Below are 18805 nucleotides of genomic sequence, written 5' to 3'. Positions count from 1 at the left end.
AACTGATTAAATCTCTTTCTACTTCATGTCTTTTCTTGGAGTGCTCTGCATATTTTCTGTTAAGACTGAAAATAAACAAATTTACAAGATGAAATTAAAAAAACAAGAGAAATAATAAAATAACGATAAGAGAAGCACACTAAACAGCTAAAGTCTATTTCTTAGTTTAAGCCATTTAACTTACACCCATTACAATTAAAACAAAAACAGAACATTCACAAAATTTCTGTTTCTTTTGTCCAATTTGTTATATAATATTATAGTATTTCATAGTACAACAATTAACAAACAACATTCGTGTTCTGACTCCTGGCTAAGCTTGAATTACGTGCTGATGTGCATGATGAGAGCATGTGACAAAGTAAAAGTGATCAACACAAAGTTGTGTGCAAAACATCATGTTCTTCACCTCTGTCCCAGCAATTGTTGCCAAAGTAGATTCCAAACGACAGCACCAGAGCGCTCCATAAAACAATGACAATGACCCAAGGTGTACCATCAGAAGAGAAAAGGCCCGCCTCTTCAAAACAGTCTGGATTAAATAATGAATATGTAAAAAGAGTTCAAATGAAAGAGGAAGATAAAATACCCAACAGTTTTAAAAGCCTTTAAAAAAAACACTCTGGGACATTTTGTGTGCATGTTTCAGTTAATATCAGCCATTAAAATACATAAATTTGTAGATAAATAAAACAAAATTCATTGATGAAAGAATATCACTGCAAGAAATAAAAGGCTAAACACAAAATATATCATTACACCTATGATCATTAAGACAAGGACAAAGAACCTGCTACCTACATTTCTTTCTTGAATTGTTTGCTACTCAGAAATGAAAAAAATGAAATGGAATTTATATAAACAAGAACATCGCTGGTACTCACCAACTCTCTCACCCTGAACACCCAGCAGAATCATAATGGTCATCGCTGAAGAGATAAAGGCAGATTTATGAAGGTATCTGCTGACTCTTACAGGTACTAATATATGAATTCATCATACGTGACCCACGTATGCTCTAGGCTACTTTGTCTTTAAGTAAAACAAACGGAAATAAACATATTTTAGACAACATTTTTAACTTTTTAAAAAATTTTTAACTTTATAACCTTTTTGTAATGTGGAACAAAGATATGTGACAAAGTTGACATCTCATAACCATTTCATAAAAATGCAGTCCTTTGCAGCAAAACATGAACAACATTGATACTTTTTTTTACAAGATTAATTTAAGTAAATTATGCATTTATTTATCTAATTTATTTCTATGTATTTTTTTCAAATGTGGAAATTACTCACACAGTCTGATATCGAGAGCTCTGATATCCATATTGTTTTGCTGAAGACTAAAGTGTTACGGCAGTGTCCTCAAACAGTTTTAATATCAAATGTTGCAATGCTACGAAGTAGTTTTACGAAAGTAGTTTCCACTGAGACCGATTTTCTCTTGTGGTAATTTAAGCCTCTGTGATTACGTTCATATCAGTGGGTGGAACAAGTAACCACTTCAGACTTTTGCTGCATCTGACACAACTAGCAGGCTGGTTCATGTTTCCCATGCTCGCATTGTTACTTTGACTTTTGTCATACTAATACAAAAATAATGTAACTGATGGTTGTATCATTACAGAAATACAAGAAAAAACTTAAATATTAATCTTGTTCATAGTTTACAATCTGTAGACTATACAGATTGTAAACTATGTACCAAATTAACCCAATATTAAATAAGATATCCAAACAAATGAATGCATAATGAAAAATAAACTGTTTTCTTGTTGGCACAAAAGAAACATCAAGAATTGATGTGAAAGCAATTAATAGTCAATTTATAGTTATAATAACTGTATGAAAAATCCTCAACACAAATTTGTTGCTTAAGTTCTGGAAGACTCTTTAGAGCCCTGTCAATGTAAATGTTTTTAATTTTTAAATCATTTTTAAATCAGGCTGTTTGCTGAAGCCTCAGCCTCCCAACTTGTAGTGCTTAATCGTGTGTGTGTGTGTGTTTGTTTGTTTGATCTAAGAATCCTAGGCTTTGTGTACAGTATTTTAAATCGTTGTGACCATTTTTAAACAGCAATAAAGCAGAAGGGATGAACTGGCTATATATTGGTGTACGTTTTCTCCTGTTTATTAAGTGTTTGTCAGTGAGTGACTAGACTGACACACGCACGCACACACCTTCATACACGTCACTTCCAAGCACTTATCTGCAGTATCTCACACTCATATACACACACACAAACACACACCAAGTTACTTTTGCTCTTTTGCTTTTGTGTGTATTTTCCTATTCTGTCTAGCATTCCACTGTCTTGTCTTGTTTCCAGGGATTCACCTGAAACCCTGGCTGATTGGGACCCACACCCGCTTTCACACCTTGGCTCAGGTGATTAGAGATCGTCAGTGGGTCCTTTTGTCCCTCTTTGGGGGGGATACTCCCATTGGGTTTAAATCTGTCAGGGCCAGCAGCTTTGCAAGGGTTGATACTGCTCAGTGCGTTATGGACGTGCATTGTGGTGAGAATGACGTTATGGCAGTCATCAAGGGGAGGGTTTAGGCAGACTTTTCCTTGTTGCTTTGCTTTTCCTTGGAATTGCTAGGCTTGTGGCCAGAGATGACCTGGATGCGCAGGCACATGCATCGTGGGTCAGTGTGGACAAAGTGTTCCTCCACCTTCAGCTTGTAGCTGTGCTTGGCCTCTTTGATGCCCCCCTGTAACGTACTGTAGGCCTGAGCGTCTCCGGATCTGAAGGCATTGTTACGTGCATTTTTTAAAAAGTTTTTTTCTTTTGATTTGGCGATCATTTTGGCTGTGTTATAGCTTGTGGCACAGATTTTAGTAGGAAATCTTCTTTTCAGTCCAAGTTTTGAAATCTAGGGTCTTTCACATGCCATCCATACTCTGTTTTAACACCTTTGTGTATAAAATCTGCCATAAAATCCTCTCTCTCTCTCTCTCTCTCTCTCTCTCTCTCTCCCCCCCCCCCCCCCCCCCACACACACACACACACACACACTTTTTCTCATTCAAAGCCTGGATGTTTTCATTTTGGGGCGACCGTGGCTCAGGGGATTGGGAAGCTCATCTGTAACCGGAAGGTTGCCGGTTTGATCCCCTTGCTCTCTCTGTCCTGGTCGTTGTGTCCTTGGGCAAGACACTTCACCTACCACCTACTGGTGTTGGCCAGAGGGGCTGATGGTGCAATATGGCAGCCTCCCTTCTGTCAGTCTGCCCCAGGGCAGCTGTGGCTACAACTGTAGTTGCCTCCACCAGTGTGTGAATGTGAGAGTGAATGAATAGTGGAATTATAAAGCACTTTGAGGGTCTCAAAAAGCGCTATATGAATGCAATCCATTATTATTATTATTATTATTATTATTATTATTATTATTATTTTAAATTTTTCCACATTGCATATGTTCAGTGGTGTTCTTATGTTGTTTAAGTTTTTGGTGTTGTTGGAGTTTCCAAAATAAATGTTTTCAATTGGCCTAGAATGGCAAAATGGTTAAATCTGGTGAAGTAAAGTAAAAATGTCAAATATCACAACTTTTCTTCAAAATGAAATTAAATAAAGCATGTTTTTATACTACAATGGCAGAGAGATTAAAAAAATGTGGTTTTAGTGGAAGTGAATGGGGCATTTTTATACAAGGGAAAGTAGTAGTAGTAGTATTAGTAGTAGTATTTGGCACTCCAAAAAAAAAAAAATTATGTCTAAAACTTTAATCACTTTAATCACTGGTGACTCAGTGTTTTGACTTTAGTTTTATTATTAATCTGTGATTTCATCGTGGTTTATGATTACTTGTGTTTTTCTTTCTGTTTTGTATTTTCCGTGCTCTAGTTCTTCTTTACTTTGTAAATACAAGGCTTTGTTCCTGTCTCCTCGTGTTTAGTGTAGGTTTAGTTCAGTCTTTATGTTTATATTCTTCCCCAGTCAGTCGTGTTTCAAGTTACTCCTGTCTCTGTGCTCCCTTAGCTGTCTGTGTTTATAGTGTCGCGTCTCTTGTTTAATTAGTGTCAGCTGTGTTTCCCTCCTGGCCCTCATTTACTCCTTTAATTTATTGTCTGCGTTTTCCTCTGTTCAGTGTTGCGTCACATCCTTTTACTTGCCTGTGTGTTCTGTTCACTTTTTCCAGTTTAGTTTAGTTTAGTTTAGTTTTAACTCGTGCAATAAAGCTGAGGTTTTTTTGAGTTTAAGTAAATGGCCTCGCTTTACTTAGTCCCTAAGGAGCCCAAAGCGTTTTGCACTACATTCAGTCATTCACACATTCACACACTGGTGATGGCAACTACATTGTAGCCACAGCTGCCCGGGGCACACTGACAGAGGCGCATCCTGGAGTTTTTGTTTCCTCCCTTCCTGCCTATCGCACACAGACCTTGACAGGAGGATACAAAAGGGTGGAAGAGTACTTGAAGTCATGTGTCATATGATCATGTGACTGGAGAGCTAGGGAAAAGTAGACCACAAAAAAATTATATAAATGTGTATTTAAGATATGAGTATTGACATAATTTATGTATTTTCTCATTGGTACATCTTATATGTGACGTGATATTTTACAAATGAAGTATCAACATTACATAAATATGGCACATACCACACAGTATTACAAGAAATTATTATGTATTTTTGGCATTCTATCATAGAGTTATGATTACAGGTACTCCCATTGTGAGAGGGAATTTCTTTATCAACAGTATATCAAGCTGACTGTGTGAACTGTTATGGCTGTGTGCAGCCAGGCAGGAAAAAGAACCCAATATGCAGACTCGTGGAGGCAGAATTTAAACTCTAACTCCACTGCTTTATTGCAGGAATTAGTCAAAAAACAGAACAAAACTACGAGGGCTGGAAACTGAACTGGAAACAAAACACAAAGGCCAGAACAAGGGTACGACACGACACTGACAAAGAGAAACGCAGGGATTAAATACACAGATGGAGCAATCAGGGAATGACAGACAGGAGGGCAACACAGCTGGGACAAATCCGATCTAACGAGACAAGGGAGCAAAACCAGAAACATTAACATGAGACACGGACCTTCAAAGTAAAACAGGAGACACACAGGCACAGAACTAAACCACTACAAAACACTAGAAATCACAAACCACAAAGAAATCATAAAAAAAAACAATAACAATACACAAAACACTACAGGGCCCTGTTTCAGGAAGCCGGTTTAGAAAACTCAGAGTGAAAAACGATACGCAGGGTTTAGTAACCCCGAACTGTCCAACTCGGAATATTCGGTTTCAGAAAGGCTGATAACAAGTAGTTCAGTCAACGCGGAGTTGCTTTAACCCCAAGTGAAGCGCGCGGACGAGGATACATAAAGCCCTGATAAGCGGAGCACAGATTAAGCGAGTCACCATGGAGACGGAGGGAAAGAAGGCACGGTCAATGTATTTCACAGCGCTTGACGCCGAAATTCTGATGGCAGCATATGCCGATAATGGGCAGGGATAGCTCAGTAGGTAGGGATAGCTCAGCAGGGATAGCTCAGTAGGTAAAGTGGTCGTCCCATGATCGGAAGGTCGGCGGTTCGAATCCACTTAACGGCTACCCTGAGGTACCCCTGAGCAAGGTACCGTCCCTACACACTGCTCCCTGGGCACCTGCTTAGTGGGCTGCCCACTGCTTCACTGAGTGAATGGGTCAAATGCAGAGAAAAACAAGTAATTTCCCCATGGGGATCAATAAAGTATCCATTATTATTATTATAACATGCAAATTTTGCGGAAAAAAAAGTAACACAGCCACAGCTGCAAAAGACAGGGAGCATGCATGGCAAAACATAGCCGACAGAGTCAATGCGTGAGTGTTAATATAAACATTGATCTAGGGATTTCCACCCATTTAACACGTTATTTTATCATATGTTATTTTATCATATGTTATTTTATTTGTTATTTTATACATTTTATGTTGTGATGTGATGTGAGCACAGGTGCAACCCAACAGGCCCCAAACGTTCCTGGCAGCAAGTAAAAATGAAATATAAAAATATAGTCCAAACAGGTGAGGTGTATTTGTATTATGAGCCATAGTGCTTGGTCTGTTTGTCCCATGTAAATCAATTGCAGTTAGAGGCTACATTAATTTTCTTTCTGTGAGCACTTATTGAAATTATCTGAGCACATTACAAGTACATATTTGCTTACTCTGTATGCTCAAATGTGGCCTGTTATAGCCAACAGAAAAAAAGCGGAGGCCCGAAAGACAGGTGGGGGTCCTCCACCACCACCACTCACAGAGGCTGAGCAGTTGGCCCTCAGCCAAAACAGTGGGCGCCCTGTGGCCGAAGGCATCTCTGCGGGGACATCCTCTGAGTCAATAACCCCGCAAGACACAAGTGCCTACATAGGGGGTAAATCCAAAATAATACATGATGTGCATACATCCTTTCTTCACAGTCACCTTTGCAGTGCTACTCATTCATTTGATAAACTCTTTACCATAATGGATTATTTTGTAGTGAAGTTATTTTCCTACTGACTTTGCCTTCCCTCAGTCTTGGTTGTCTTTGAGAGCATAATGACAATGAAGTGTAAGGTGATTGGTATGTTTGTTAATTGCCATTTGGTCCCTTGTAAGTTATAAGTGACCTGTATAAACCTCATATTCTATCAGTTGATGGTGGTGGTGTACTGCATCTGGTGCAGCCTCCTGTTGAGCCAGACCAACATGCAGTTGTGAGTAATACTCCACAGATTATATGAGTTTACAGTAGAACAGCAATGTTGTTTATTTCTTTACTACAGGAAAATAATGAAGAAACATTGACAGCTGTTACAGAGGAGGAAGCAACAGAGACACTTTATGAGGTTTACATCTTTTAATACTTTGTGTACAGGAAATACAGGCGACCAATAAAGCCAGTTGAACAAAAAATCTGTTTATTCTTCTTTCAACATGTTGAGGTGATGGGTCAAAAGAAATGATTGTGACATATGGTGTCTCTGACTGCGCTTCCATCTTGTATGTCCGTGGGAGGGTCAGGATGTTCATGGTTTGGATCACTGCTGATGTTTGGTTCAGAAGGACAGTGTTCTCCTCTAATTGTGGCAATGTTGTGAAGAATCACACATGCCACAATAATGTCACATGCCCTTTCTGGGGTGACCCTGAGTCTTTGCAGGCACTGGAACCGGGCCTTAAGCATTCCGATAGTCATTTCAATTCTGGCTCTTGTCCTGCAATTAGCCAGATTATATCGCTGCTGTGGGCCCGGTTCAGGGTCAGAGTAAGGGGTAAGCAAATAGGGTAAACATGGATACCCCCTATCACCAAGCAAGTAGCCAGTGAACTCTCCTAAGACAGAAGGATACACTTCAGTTCAAATGTCCCTGAAGCAATTGGTCTTTATATATTTTAAAGTATTCTCAACTCACCATGTCCAAATTTTGTGCTCAGTGTACATTCACGGAATATTTGTGAGTCATGGACAGAGCCTGGCCACTTGGCTTCCACATTTGTGATAATGTTGGCAGCATCACATATGATCTTCACAGTGCAGAGAACACAAATTAGCATCCATTACTATAATGAAATAATTTGTTAGTTTGAAATGCTACAGGGAACTATGTACCTGCACATTAATGCTGTGGAAAGACTTCCTGTTCACATAGTCTCCTTCATTTACTGAAGGAGCAATGATTGGAATGTGAGTGCCATCTGTACAGCCAATCACGCCTGGGAACCCTGAAAATAAATGTAAAATTTAAGTAGTAGTCCAAGTATCACCACATCATAAATTAAGTTTTGGTCATCCTGATACCTGCAATTTTGTGGCATCTCTCTTTGATAAATCTTGTGGGTCTGTGACCGGGGAACACCACAGACGAGTACAGGAGACGTTTCAGTGCAACTGTAACATTCCTGACTGCCCGACAGACGGTAGCCTTGGAAACGTGCTCAGCGTCACCAATATTATACAGAAAGCTCCCGTTTGCAAAAAACCGAAGTGCAATACAAATAATATGTACAGAACTGAGAGCATGTCCGCGATGTGTCACATGCGTAATATATGGCCTGAGGATGTTATCCAAATACCTTATAGATTGTGCTGAGAAACGGTAACGTTCGCACAGAAAATCATCAGGAAATGATAAAATGTCCAAACGCGCTCTAATCACTCTCTCCCGGCGGAGAGCTCTGCGGAGAATTTGGGCTTCACGATCTACTGGCTCTTCAAGGAAGGGACACGCCATGTCCGACACTTCCTACTGTCAGGTTTCCGACAAAGGGGCGGAGACAGTCAGGGTTAGTTGTAGTAAACCTGCTAGGGGGCAGGTTAGCTTCACGGAGTGTGTCGTCATAGTGACTCACTGAGGCTTCATCTGAACTCTCTTTGTGAAACCGAAAACCCAGAGTTTTCGTTAACTCAGGGTATACTTACTCAGTTTTTCCACTAAACCGGCTTCCTGAACCAGGGCCCAGGTCACCAAAACCAGGACTGTGACATGAACCATGTACGCTGGAACAACACTAAAAGTGAATAATGGAGAAATAATAAGTAGGACTTAGCTGTTCAGCCTTTGTAGTCTTTTAAGTTGTTCTATTCCTGAGCAATACATTTATGGTAAATTATAATTGAGAACATATTCTACCATTTTATATCTGTGTCATGTGATCATCTAATTAAAGCAGGTGTCTCAAACTCTTTCTCTCTTTAGGCCCATGTCACCCCTACTTGTGGCCTGTAATAAATGTAATAAATGACATGTAATAAAATATGAATATAATTTAATTTGGTCCTTGAAGTTACTTTTTTTTGTTAGGGACGATTTGTTTGTTGATGAGTGCAATGTTAAAATAAGTTCTTTAAAAAGCAAAAAAATAATAATAATAATAATATGAAGGCAATTTGAGAAGAGAGTACAAACATGTTGACAGATTGACTGTGGTGGTTCAGTGAGAGTTATTTTTAAAGAAAACAAAAAAACTACAAGACACATGGTCCTAAATACAACTAAAAAATAAAAAAAGGTTTTACTTATCCTGCAGTCCTACAGCAGAACCTATAATATGGACTTGATTCCAAATGTATTGTTATAATTCATTGGTTTATGCAAGCATGGCTCTACAGGGCAAGCCAAAAAAGAGGCAAATGTTAGCTAAAGTCACATTATCCACGGATAAAATTGAAAGTGCAGACTCCCAGTTGGCAGCAGTCTGCCACCGACTGGCTGCCAGCTTGTTGCAGGCTGTTTCTATTTATGCTTATTATACAGAACCTACCACAGGTTTTTCCAGGCAATAATCACACAGTTTTTAAGTTTGCTTTAATAGTTTATTAATATGCTATTAAATAGAACTAGACTGTTTTGCATTTTGCAGTTTTTATTGTGCTTATTACACAAACTACCACAGGTATAATAACTTAGAAATTACCACATTATTACGGTCTTGTTTCTTCCGTGTTCCCACTTTATGACAGAGCTCTATTTTCACATTGTTACCCCCAGTTTTGGGACCTTTGTTATCCAATTACATTAATTCCAGCATAATATTACTCAATTGTAACCACTATTGCTACTATGATATTACCTGGATATTACCTGGTTTTTCCTTTGGTAATTGCATAGTAATAAGTAACCACACTCTTACCATCTTGTTTCCTGCTTGTTACCCTACTATTACCCCTTATTACTGCGCTGTAATAGAAAGTGCTACCATTTTTGGCCAGAGGTTAGGAGCTGTTACAGTGTTAAGGGTATGATGGCTCTGCAGTGATGTTCCTTGCTTGTTTCCTGATCTGAGGTCAGTTCAGCAGCAGTGGTGTTTTCTGCAGACCTCACTGTCTGCTGTTGTCTGTTCTTGTCCTGTTTGGTGATCCAAAATAATAGTGATATCGTAGTGGAGAACAGAAAGGATTACTGCAGAGTGGAAATGGATCACCAGACAGTTTGTTGGTGTCTTAGATGAACTCTGAAAACACTCTCTGTCTGCTTTTTCTTCATGTGATGACCTCCTCTAATGCTTTGTTACGAAGATTTTCACTATGACATGAAATATGCAGGAGTGTTTGAACATGTGTAGCAAGACTCTTTGACTCTGCCAGAAGGCTCAGTGAATATGTGAATATTTGTGCTTCACCCTGTTCTAAAAACACAGTATTTTATATTTCACCCTTCCTCTCTGTGTCTCAGGTTATCTTCAGGTGATTGGTTCATCTCAGCCAGTCGTGGCCATTCATGGTGATGATGTCATCCTGCCGTGTCACGTGCAGCCTCTCCAGTTTAGGACAAGGAGGTGACAGTGGAATGGTGGAGACTGGTCCTTCCTTCTGACCCCAAAGATGCACAAAGCCAGCACATGTATGTGTACTGTTACCACCAAAACCAGGAGGACGTAAACATGAAGATGTGGAGGTACGCTGGGAGGTCGGAGCTGTTCAAGGCCTGAAAAGCTGCAACGCATCGCTCAAGATCAGGAAGGTGGAGCTCTCAGATGACGGAATATACAGATGTTTCCTCCCAGAGATACAGAGCATGCAAAGATCTGCAGATATCCGGCTGGTTGTTGGTGAGTTCTTCCAGGAAATGTTTAATATCTAACTCACTGTTGATGATGTCGCACTGAGCTATTCTAGCTTTAATTTTAATGAGTAATTTGACATTATATAAAGTTCTTTTAAGCCTTCTTAGAGAAATTATTATTTGATACGTCATGTAGTATTTTATCTGCCTCTGTTATTAATTAAAAAACTTTTTTTTTCAGAGTCAAACGTTGCTAAAACTGTGGTGATGTCAACAGAGCTGCGAACCGGACCTCTGCAAACAGCAGTTGTGAATGAAAAGAACAATGTTAGAGGTAAAAATGATTCTTTACAAAGATCACAACAGTGAAGTGACACATGAACGATGATTTGTGCCCTGAACACACAGAGTTCCAGCTGTGCTGCCTCCTTTTACTTTAACTTCCAGGTTGATCTGTTAAACTTAGGAAGAGGTCAGAGGTCAAATGTGATATGATAATTTAAATCTTTATACTTTATAAATGTTGACATTATACAGCGTACTTTTAAGCATAGTAGTTTCTAGGTTTTAAGTCTTTTTGTCAATTTTCCACCAACAAATCATAAAGTTGATTTTGGTGGATGTCAGACAGATTTTAATTGAATTGTTATAACATGATCCTGCTCTACAGCCTACAGAGTTTTATCAGAATACGTTCAAAACTTTTAGAGCTGTTGTGTTTACAGAGAGAATGAAGTGCAAATGCTACCAACAACATGAGCTCCTTATTGAAGGTGATAAGAAACTGCTGAAACTATTTTGAGCTCATCTTTGTTTTACACATGATCTGTACTGATCTGATTGATGAAATATATGCAATTAAAGGTAACTGTCCCTGTGTTCATAGTGCTCAGTGTTTATCTAATAGATGGAACACTAGAAACTGATCAGACAGGAATGTCAGGTTTGCAGTGACTCATTAGTTCCTGCTTCCTGCTCAGCTTCAGTGACTCATTTCACTTCGACAGTGAAAGTTTGGATCACTGTGTCATAGTCTGGAGTCTTCATCTGTGGTAAGTCGTTATCTTTTTTTTGTTTCTTTGGTTTGTGCGGTTTGTGTGTGTGTGTTTGTTTTTGAGACAGGGAACAAACAAACAAGAACTTCATAACAAAACACTAAAATTTGTTGTCAAAAACTATGGCATTATTTTTTTGCCACTATTCTGAGCACATGTAAAAAAAAGAATGAGACCACGTAAAAAGAATTTGCAAGTACACGTGTTGCATTTTGAGGAGAAATTTATTTTGAAAGAAGAAAAGCTAAACTTGAGTGAACAAAATTCATTGCTGCATGCAAAAAAATTAATTTCAGTGTTTGCTATGTCCCTGGTAGTAACCAGACTGAAAAGCAGCGCACATTTCGGTGCTTTATTTCGGTGCTTTTTTTTCCTGAGCTGTGATACACTTTAGATTCTAGCCAATCATTTTACGTTTCCGAGGATAGTAGGCGGGGCCAGGTACGTACGTTCTTTTAGAGCAGAGCTACAGATTAAAAATGCCCAAGGCGAAGCGGTCAAAGTCTGGCTGTACTTCACAGCAAAATATGCAAACTCAGTTGCCTGCAACAAGTGCTCGGGTCCAGGGCAGATGCTGATGGCTCAACAATCCAGTGAAGGATGACACAGGTCCGCCATCATAAATAGTGCTCCAAATCAGCTGGGATTGGCTGCAGGTGTGACGGTGAGCACAGGTGCGTGGGCCAGGGACAGGAGCCCATAATGAGCACCGCCCTGGCAGAGGAGAGAGAGAGCACAAAGGAAAAAAACAAACAAAACACAGAGTCAGCCGGTGAGGAACGGGGACCATCACAAAGAAAAAGTCATAATTTTCCAGTTTGTCTTTTAACTGAATATCCATATTTCCTGCAATGCAATTGATCTGTCTTGTAACTGTTTGTCTGGAGAGGAGTACATTTTAAATGATTACCTTTTAAGAATTTTATTTTAAAATAATGGAATTTTTTAAGGGCATTTTAGCATGAGAACGGCTTAGTGCAGGGGTGTCGAACTCCAGGCCTTGAGAGCTGGTCTCCTGCAGGTTTTAGATATCACCCTGGGTCAACACACTCGACTCAAATGATTAGTTCATTACCCTGGAGAGGTTCAAGACATGTTGAGGAGGTAATTTAGCCATTTAAATAAGCTGTGTTGGATCAAGGACACATATAAAACCTGCATGACACCAGCTCTCCAGGGCTGGAGTGTGTGTGTTGTTTTTGCAGATTTGATATATGCCCTTTTTTTTGCAGACATCTAGAATGAGTGGTATAAAGGATAGACATCGCTTGGTTTTGCAACATGTTGTGATCCTCATTTTTTTAACACAATCTTGTGGTGGTAAGTTGCACACCAACATTTAGAAAATCCACAGTTTAAAGTACTTACCTTTAGTTTTTAACAGAACATGAAAACAAACACTGTAACAACAACAGTTTATGTTGATTTAGTTAAATAAATCAGTTACATATCTTACTCAGCCTGATCTTGGAAACTCATGAAGTCTCCAGAATTACAAAACTGCAGAATTTGTTTGTGTGCCTAAATTTATTAGGTCAACATCAGATGATTGGTCCAACTCAGCCAGTAGTGGCCATGATTGGTGATGACATCATTTTGCCGTGCCACCTGGAACCTGCTGTGGATGCTGTTGACCTGACTGTGGATTGGTCCAGAAAGGACCTCAAACCTAGATCTGTCTATGTGAGGCGAGAGGGTGTGGAGCTTCTGACTGAGCAGAATCCTTTGTACACAGGAAGAACATCACTCTCTGTCAACAAACTGCAGTGTGGAGACGTTTCATTGAAACTCTCCACAGTGCAACTCTCTGATGCAGGAACATACAAATGCCTTGTACCTAAATTTAATGCAGAAAGTGTGGTGACGCTTGCTGTAGGTAAGTTTCATTTAATTTAGATTCATTTCTTCACTTTGCAATTTAGATGTGAAGAAAGACTTTAAGCAACATAGATATTGAGGATCAAAGGGCACTCAGAATGACAAGTAGGATAAAGGAACACTTGGGTCAGCTCCAGTAGAAAGTGGATCACAGACATGTGAGTTGAGAATAGAAGTGCATTTATTTTGGGTAACCAAACCAGCTCTGATTTGGGCTAAAAAATGCTTCTTGAACATATATTTGGACTGAGCATACCGACACAAACTGACAAGAGGGAATCCCTACTGAATCATTGGCAATCTAGTATTCTGGCCATAGGGGTACACAACCTGACCAGTGTAGCACATGGAACAGCTGGACAAATAAGAGAGGTGCATAACAAAAACCAACAGTATTTATAATTGGAGGGGATTTGTGCACCCACTAAATGGGCGTTTAGCCAACCGAGGGGGAGTTGGCCCCATGATAAAAACACTACAGCCAAGGAGGCCCTTTTAATGACCAAGAGGGACCAGAGGAACGTTGATTTGACAAAGGAAATACTTGGATAGGTACAGAGTAATTTCAGCCTATATACAGGAATTTTGACAGGAGCAAATGGAATAAATAAGAATATTCGAATTTTGTCCTGCCAGATTGGCAATGTTGATTTCACATATCATTGGGCCAATCTATAAGTCTCTCAGGACAAGAACAATGTGAGTTAAGATTGATCAGAGATAAATTTGGGCGAACAGTAACTATTTCTTTTCTTTGCAGGTTCAGTTTCCTCACCAGTCATAGAACTCACTAATGTCAAAAATAAAATGGTGTTAGAGTGTAAATCTAATGGCTGGTATCCAGAGCCTCAGATGTTGTGGGTGTACAGTGAGGGAAAACCCATTTCTGTTGAACCTACAAAGATTGTCAGAGGTTCTGATGGCCTCTATGCTGTCAGCAGTAAAGTGACTGTGGAGAAAGGACAGAGCTACAGCTTCAACTGCAAAGTTCAACAGAAGAATATCAGTCAAATCAAAGAGACACACATCCATGTTTCAGGTAGAAATGCCTTTTTTTTTATATCACTCACATTAATTTTCAGTTACAGAAAGTAGAATCTAGAACATTTTGTCTCCTTATATTCACAGGTGATCTCTTCATGGTCCAGTCTAATACTGCTGTTCACATTACCATCAACTTGACTGTCTGTTTAATAAGCGTCGGGACAGCAGTAATCCTAATATGGAAGTGTGGACAAAATAAAACCAGTAAGTTCAAACTTCATGGTACTTTTTACCCCAACCTCAAATTATCATCAGACCTTTTTAATGTCTTGTTTTAGTGTAACTGCCTTTAAAATAAAGGGCTAAGAAGTACAAACGTGATTCAAATAAAAATGACACAAACACATAAACAACAATGTTAAAGGCACCCTAGGGAAAACAGTGGATGGAGATTGCAGCATGACCAAAATTATTACAGCAGTGATCTTGTAATCTCATTGCCTTTGTAATTGTTGCTTTGAAGATGCAGTTCATGTAATTGCTGCAGGGCAGCGGTTTACCAGCAAAATTGAAGGCTCTCAACAACTTTACTTTTATAAAAGAATATAACCAGCAACCTGCTGAATGTGTAAAACTTTTCCTATATTGTGACTGAGACATTTGGGGGGGGATAGGTAAAGATATTTGAGGAAATCACCCACTGTAAAATTATTGTTATAGCAACAATAATAATAAAAAAAAAAACTTTTTGTGCTTCATCCTGATTGTAAGTATTGCCATCAAAATATCATGTTCGCACTCATTTACTTCTATAAACAACAAAGTGAAAGGAAATTAAAATGTGAGAAATATGTATAAATATGTATGAATAGATATGTGATTTTGAATAAAATTGGCAGCACTTCTCTAATGTAATAGTAATGCTTCAAACTATCTTTATTTACATTTTAATACTGGTATAGTAATTTAGAAGTGCCAGCACATGTGTAATACATAGAAATTACCAAAATTTTATCCCTATGATCTACATACTTGTAGATAAATACAGTTAAATACAGGGTATTTATGTTAACCCTTATATTGATATGTATGTGGATATACATTCCACTCAAGATTGTTTCATGTTTTTATTCATTTTTTAATTTAAATTAGTATTATATTATACAGTAATTAATAGTCTTGAAGAGTCTAAATATTTTGGTTTGTTTGTTTTGTTTTGTTTTAAGAAGCATCCAAGTATGTGTTTTAGCTCTCAGCGATATTAGGTTTAAACATTTTTTTTCCTGCAATTTTATTCTAACAGAAAACAAAAGACTTGAAGATGAGTTTCAGAACAATGAGGAAGACTTAGAACATGTCCAACAAACCATTAAAAAACTCAAGGAGCAGAAGACATCTCTGAAGAACCAGAGAGAAAAACTCATCACACTGATTCAGGAGGACAAGACAGAGAAGAAAGAAATCATGAATATGTTGGAGACTTTTGTCTTTACCAAACAAAGGCAAAAGCTTACAAATAAAGAAAAGGACCTGGAAAAGAGAACAGAAGTTCATGATGAACTGTTAAAGATGACAGAAAAGCTAATGGAGGAAATAGAGAACATTATAATCCAGATCACAGAAAGAAAGGGAAAGTTAGAAAAAGACAAGGAACAAATTATTAAACACTTGAGAGAGAAACAAAGAAATGAAAAAGATTTTGAAGAAACTGTCAGAGAAACAAGCGAGAAACAATGAACCGGTGTGTAAGAACCCAGGATGAGTTTTTCTTTAATATGTGTCATGCTAAAATCACACATACAAACTGTCATGTTGTGTTCAGTTTATGTTCCCAGTGTCTTCAGTAGTGAACCTAACCCTATTTTTTTTCTTTTTTCCTCAGCAAGCAACAGAGTAACACGATAAATAAAACGTGGATTTTGCATTGCTGTCATTTTGCGATGCGATACCTGATATGTCTTTATTTATTTGCTTTAAATACACTTAAACAAGACATTTTGACTGTATTTTATCATAGGAGATTTTGTTATGATAAAATGTATCAATATTTTTGTAATCTTTTTAATCTTCTGTCTGTGTGAAAGTAAGAATTACACTGTGAGAGAAAGAAGAAAATATGAAAATATGCTGTATGTATTGTATTGTTGTGAGATCGCAACTTTTTCTCTCCGTTTTGGCCTTCAGTCCACACTGAGACGGCGTTTTCAGTCAAGAAAAATGGAGCGTTTTGAAGATGTTCTTCAAAGTGGATACATTTAAAAATGGTGTTTTCGCATCGCAGTGTGGACAGCGTACCTGGAGCCTTTTTGAAAACCATGATGCATTTTAACCATGTGATGCAGTCATGTGACCAATTAAACTAAGACAGCGGAGGGCAGTTGTTACAGCAGTTGTTTTGTTTGCTCTCAATTTTGAGAGCTCTATTAAAGATTAATATCAGTTTGTACATGCTCCAGATAGCTTTTCTTCAAATTCTTTAATTCTCACTCGCTTTTGCAACTTTGTACTTTTGTGTTACTCGCAGCAAAAACTCCACCTAATTGTTAGTCCATTTAAAAAACTTGGTGCTTTTCCTCAACATTTTGCCGCAACAATTTTTGGACGTTTCAATGTGCACTCACAGCTCTGTGAAAACGACTGAAAATGGTAGTGTGGACGCGGAGCGTTTTAAGATGAAAACGCCATTTTCAAATTTATCCGGACTAGTGTAGACTAAAAGCCTAAAAAAGTTATCAAAGTCAAAGTTCTAAAACGGAGCTTTCCCTCTATTTCCTTCAATGAAGCTTTTTTAATTTTAATCAAAGATGAATCAAAATATAAGTTTGATCAATATTAGATCACTATTTCAATGAGAAACAAAGTTTGATTAATGGAAATAACTGTTTTAATGTCTGAGTTTTGTGGTGGTGTGTAAGTGCTCATGAGCAACTTCAACCTTTACAGTTTTGTGTCTAATTCCTCACCAAGAGTCTGACCTTGGTGTGTGTGTGTGGGTGTGTGGTGCAGGATGGGGGGTGAAAGTGACAGCCTGGGGCCACTAATTTAAGAAAATGTCTGACTACAAAATGTATGATTTAATAAAAGAAGTTTAATAAAATAAATCATTTTTAAAAAGTGAATTAACAGAGTTTAAAGATGTGAAAGTATTCCTCTGTGTTTGAATTATGTTACAATAAATTTTCATGTGAAAATGTGCTAAAGAATGTTAAGAAAAACAAAGGATGTAATGAATTGATTTTAAAGTTTAAAAGTACAAACTTTGTGTTAAATCATATTATAATTCAGAGAGACAGAGAGTGACAGATAAGGTGGACATAGGGTGATAAAATATCAACCACTTGATTGGATGTCCAAAATGTGAAGATGTGACGCCCAGTATGAGAAAGGGGAGAAAGGGTGAGCAGGTAAAAAATGGGGTATAAACAATGTTCCCTCTAATTTTTCACGTGTCTGAGCGAACACACAAACTCCCTGAGCGGCCCCTTGGACCACTGTGAGCGACATCAGACGTGTGCACTGTGGTCATGCCAGCATTGAATCCATCCAAGTTACATGGTTTATTTAAATAATCAAATTACAGCATTTACGTTTATGTTAGACTACTTTTAATTAACTGCTTTAGCCCACTTACAATGAAAATGTAAAACAAAAATGTAGTCATTGACCTGTGTAGTATGTTAACACTATTGGAAGTAAAAATAACTTGAACTCAAATTTTGAAAACACAACTTTCTTCTTTTTTTTTTTTTTATAAAGCTCTGACTTGTATTATGAGTCTGAGTCTGTGGTCTGGGAGCGAGTCCTGTAACTCTGTCTGCAAAATACAGCATATAAAGACCAATGTTGGGCAATTAATTATATAGTTATTTCTTCTAAAAAGTAACTCAGTTTGGCATCCCAGCTATTTTTTTAAATGCAGCCAAGGTGTTTTTTTTAAAATAAACATTTCAAACTATTTACAGAACAATCAGGTGTTCTGCATCAAATTTGATGCCATACAAATCATTTGTGCAACTCCAAAAATAATTTCTGTCCACATAAAGGAGAACATCACAAGCCTGATACCTGCAGGCCTGACAACAGGAGATGTATCACTCCTGTAAAACCTGTAACATTCAGCAGTCGCCTCATTTTTCTGACACACACAACAAAACTATTGACTACACTACACACTAACTACATAAGATTTGCGCTATGTTGCAAATCTCTTACATCTCAAAACACCACCGTCACTCCTAAAACTTCCCCCCGTTTCTTAACAACTAGATGCCATGTTGCCATATCATTTTTTGATTGGTCGACATGGTACTTTTTTCGACCAATAGGGAAGGGTGGGGGTGTTTTTGGTTTTGTTTTTGCTCACAGGAGGAAAGCGCTTTCGAGCGTT

General features: G+C 38.2%; 1 protein-coding gene across 2 annotated transcripts in view; it reads left to right on the top strand.

Moving 5' to 3' along the window:
- The first annotated feature begins 12701 nt into the window (after window positions 1–12701).
- The window catches only part of LOC309701829 (butyrophilin subfamily 3 member A2-like), a 329790-nt gene continuing 323686 nt past the window's right edge, over window positions 12702–18805 (top strand). The window contains exons 1-6 of one of the 2 annotated variants that reach the window (XR_014275267.1): window positions 12702–12876; window positions 13091–13432; window positions 14195–14473; window positions 14563–14682; window positions 15722–16159; window positions 16301–17504. Coding sequence is in view for 1 of the 2 variants with exons in the window: in XM_082526102.1 (XP_082382228.1) it covers window positions 12771–12876; window positions 13091–13432; window positions 14195–14473; window positions 14563–14682; window positions 15722–16155 (1281 nt within the window). In the remaining variant the exon portion in view is untranslated. Of the gene's footprint in view, window positions 12877–13090; window positions 13433–14194; window positions 14474–14562; window positions 14683–15721; window positions 16160–16300; window positions 17538–18805 lie in introns of those variants that run through there. The other variant, XM_082526102.1, reaches the window with a different exon arrangement.

This window comes from Aulonocara stuartgranti (assembly GCF_965226115.1).
Source record: "Aulonocara stuartgranti genome assembly, chromosome: 3".
Classification (NCBI taxonomy): domain Eukaryota; kingdom Metazoa; phylum Chordata; class Actinopteri; order Cichliformes; family Cichlidae; genus Aulonocara; species Aulonocara stuartgranti.
Note: the sequence above shows the minus strand (reverse complement) of the source record. Positions and strands in the feature narration are given on the sequence as shown.